Genomic DNA, 2,861 nt, shown 5'->3' with positions numbered 1-2,861 from the left:
GTGGCCCCCCAAAGGTGCACGGAGGGCGTACGAGCATCCTGCCTGCCCCAAACCCTCCCCCGGAGCAGGCAGAAAGTTTTTCGGGGTGAAAAGCCCGTTTTCCAGAGGGATTTTACGGCAGATCCAGGCTGCTCGGTCTCTGCAGAGGGCGCCAGACAGTTTGGGATGTGCGGGATGCTGCTCCAGGTGCTCCAGCTGTCACTCACCAAGGTGCTCGCTCTCCAATGGCCAATGCTCCGCTCGCAGGCTGAAGTAGGAGTTGGTTTTTCTTTCTTGCATGTATAAATCCCTTAGTTCTCGTCTCCTTTGCTTGGCTGAGCTGCAGCACGCTGGCAGCCCAGCTGTCCCGGCAGACGGGGGAACTCCCTGCTTTTCATCACCAGGAGAGCTGAGCCCAGCAATGTCCTGCTGCAGATTCCTCCCCGCAGACAAGACTGTTTGCTGCCTGCAGGCTTGGGAGCTCACTTTCTTCTAAAGGAAAGAGCAGCCTGCCATAAAATCCACTGTAAATGCAGATTGTTTGATGTTTGCCCTTGTAAAAGTGACTAAAGCCCTGCTTGGTCGCACCCCCTGTGCACAGCAGCAGCTTGGAAGGACTTGTTTTCCCTTTTCTGTTTTTTTTCTTTCTCTTTTTAACCTGTGCTGCCTCAGGTGCCCGGTCAGTGGCGAGCTCAGCTGCTGTGCTGACAATGAACACCACACGCTTTGCATTCTCCTTCCAGCCCCTGCTGCTGAACACCACCGAGGACTTCAACGACTCCATCCCCGCCAACCGGAGCGGCGACGGCTTCTGCGAGCAGGTCTTCATCAAAGCCGAGGTCTTCTTGACTTTGGGCATCATCAGCCTGCTGGAGAACATCCTTGTCATCCTGGCAGTGCTGAAGAACGGGAACCTGCACTCTCCCATGTACTTCTTCCTCTGCAGCCTGGCTGTGGCAGATATGCTGGTGAGCATGTCCAACGCCCTGGAGACCGTCATGATCGCCATCCTCAGCAACGGCTACCTGGTCATCGACGACCACTTCATCCAGCACATGGACAATGTTTTTGACTCCATGATTTGTATTTCTCTGGTAGCCTCCATTTGCAACCTCTTGGTCATAGCCATCGACAGGTACATCACTATTTTCTATGCCCTCCGTTACCACAGCATCATGACGGTGAAGAAAGCCCTGACCCTCATTGTGCTCATTTGGGTGGCGTGCATCATCTGTGGCATCATTTTCATTGCCTACTCGGAGAGCAAAACTGTCATTGTGTGTCTCATCACCATGTTCTTCACCATGCTGCTGCTGATGGCCTCTCTGTACGTGCACATGTTCCTGTTTGCCCGCCTGCACGTCAAGCGCATCGCGGCGCTGCCCGTCGAGGGCGTGCCCCCCCAGCGCACCTGCATGAAGGGGGCCGTCACCATCACCATCCTCCTGGGGGTCTTCATCGTCTGCTGGGCGCCTTTCTTCCTCCACCTCATCCTCATCATCTCCTGCCCCATGAACCCCTACTGCGTCTGCTACACGGCGCACTTCAACACCTACCTGGTGCTGATCATGTGCAACTCGGTCATTGACCCGCTCATTTACGCCTTCAGGAGCCTGGAGATGAGGAAGACTTTCAAAGAAATCGTGTGTTGCTGCTATGGCATGAGTGTGGGACAGTGCATGCTGTAGACACCTGCTTTTGGGTGGAAAAAACACGCCATAGGTGTATAAATAGAAATATATTTATGTATATGTTGAGGTACAGAGCAGCTCACTTTAAATGCAGTGCCTGAAGGAAGGGTGCAGGAAAGACAAAAGCCTCCTACATGATGCCTTGTTTCCTACTTTTTAGAGTGAAAACCAGTTTCAACTCAATTATTTGAAGTTTTTTAAATGGTTATAATGGAAGGAAATCCACAGTGGCTTACAAAACAGCTTCAAAAACTTACTGGGAAAAAGGAATCCTGAAAGGGAATGCCACTTTCTAGAGACTGAGATAACATTCCCTCTAGCATTCGCTTGTGCCTGTTGCTTTATCTCCGTGCCACTGCCATCAAGTCAGTGTTTTCTAAAAGATTTCATTAGTAACCCCTGTGGAAAGCTATTTTTCCATACACCAACAGGGAACAGCATTGTTCTACACCCACCTTTTAATGAAAGAATAGATTGACATTTTTGCTGCTTGCCATAAAGCAGCCTGAGTACAATTTTCAGAGGGTGAAAGCAAACACTTCTCTGAAATCAGTTATCACTACAGTGCCAGTGACAGCGTGGCTTCAACAGCTGCCTGGTAGGATTGGCTCATGTGAAGGCTTTTGCATTATTTATTGTGATATAAGAGTATTACACCCTTGAATTTTTGATTATTTTTTTAAAGCTGGAACGCCCTGATCAATGTAGTAATTGCTATGTTTGTAAAAACTCACAGAAGCCTCCTTTTGATAAATCCTCACTAATGAGATCCACAGATCTGAACAGCAGAAAGAGCTAAAATGCAAAGTACTGTGAATGCAGCTTTGTGTAAGAGCTGCAGGGAGTCCTTAGAGATATCCACCTCCAAGTTCAGCAGCTGGAAGGAGTCAGATGAGTGTGGCAGAGAGGACTTTATCCACTGAGAAATAAATCTCCAGGGGCAGGACAATCTAAATGTCCTTCCTTCAGCTCTAGCCGGCACTCAGGGGCACAGGAGAGTACCAGGGCTGTCTGCCACCCTCTGCAACCCCCTGGGTGTCAGTGGCACACAAGGCAAGCCCCTGCAGCTACACCAGTTCAGACTTTGCCTCTGCTTTCTGCAAGAGCAAACCCTGCAGGTGGCCTTCAACCAGCTCAGTGTCACCAAGAGGGGCTGCTGCACACAGGGGCACGGGCAGTGGCACCACCAGT

General features: G+C 50.4%; 1 protein-coding gene across 1 annotated transcript; it reads left to right on the top strand.

Annotated features, from left to right (window-relative positions):
- Nucleotides 1-689: 689 nt before the first annotated feature.
- On the top strand, nucleotides 690-1,667 carry MC3R (melanocortin 3 receptor). The gene has a single exon (XM_059862655.1). It carries the CDS (start codon nucleotides 690-692, stop codon nucleotides 1,665-1,667), a length of 978 nt encoding a protein of 325 aa, XP_059718638.1.
- The last annotated feature ends 1,194 nt before the right edge of the window (nucleotides 1,668-2,861 follow it).

Source organism: Haemorhous mexicanus, chromosome 18, assembly GCF_027477595.1.
Source record: "Haemorhous mexicanus isolate bHaeMex1 chromosome 18, bHaeMex1.pri, whole genome shotgun sequence".
NCBI classification, from domain to species: Eukaryota; Metazoa; Chordata; class Aves; order Passeriformes; family Fringillidae; genus Haemorhous; species Haemorhous mexicanus.
This window is presented reverse-complemented; position numbering and strand designations above follow the sequence as displayed.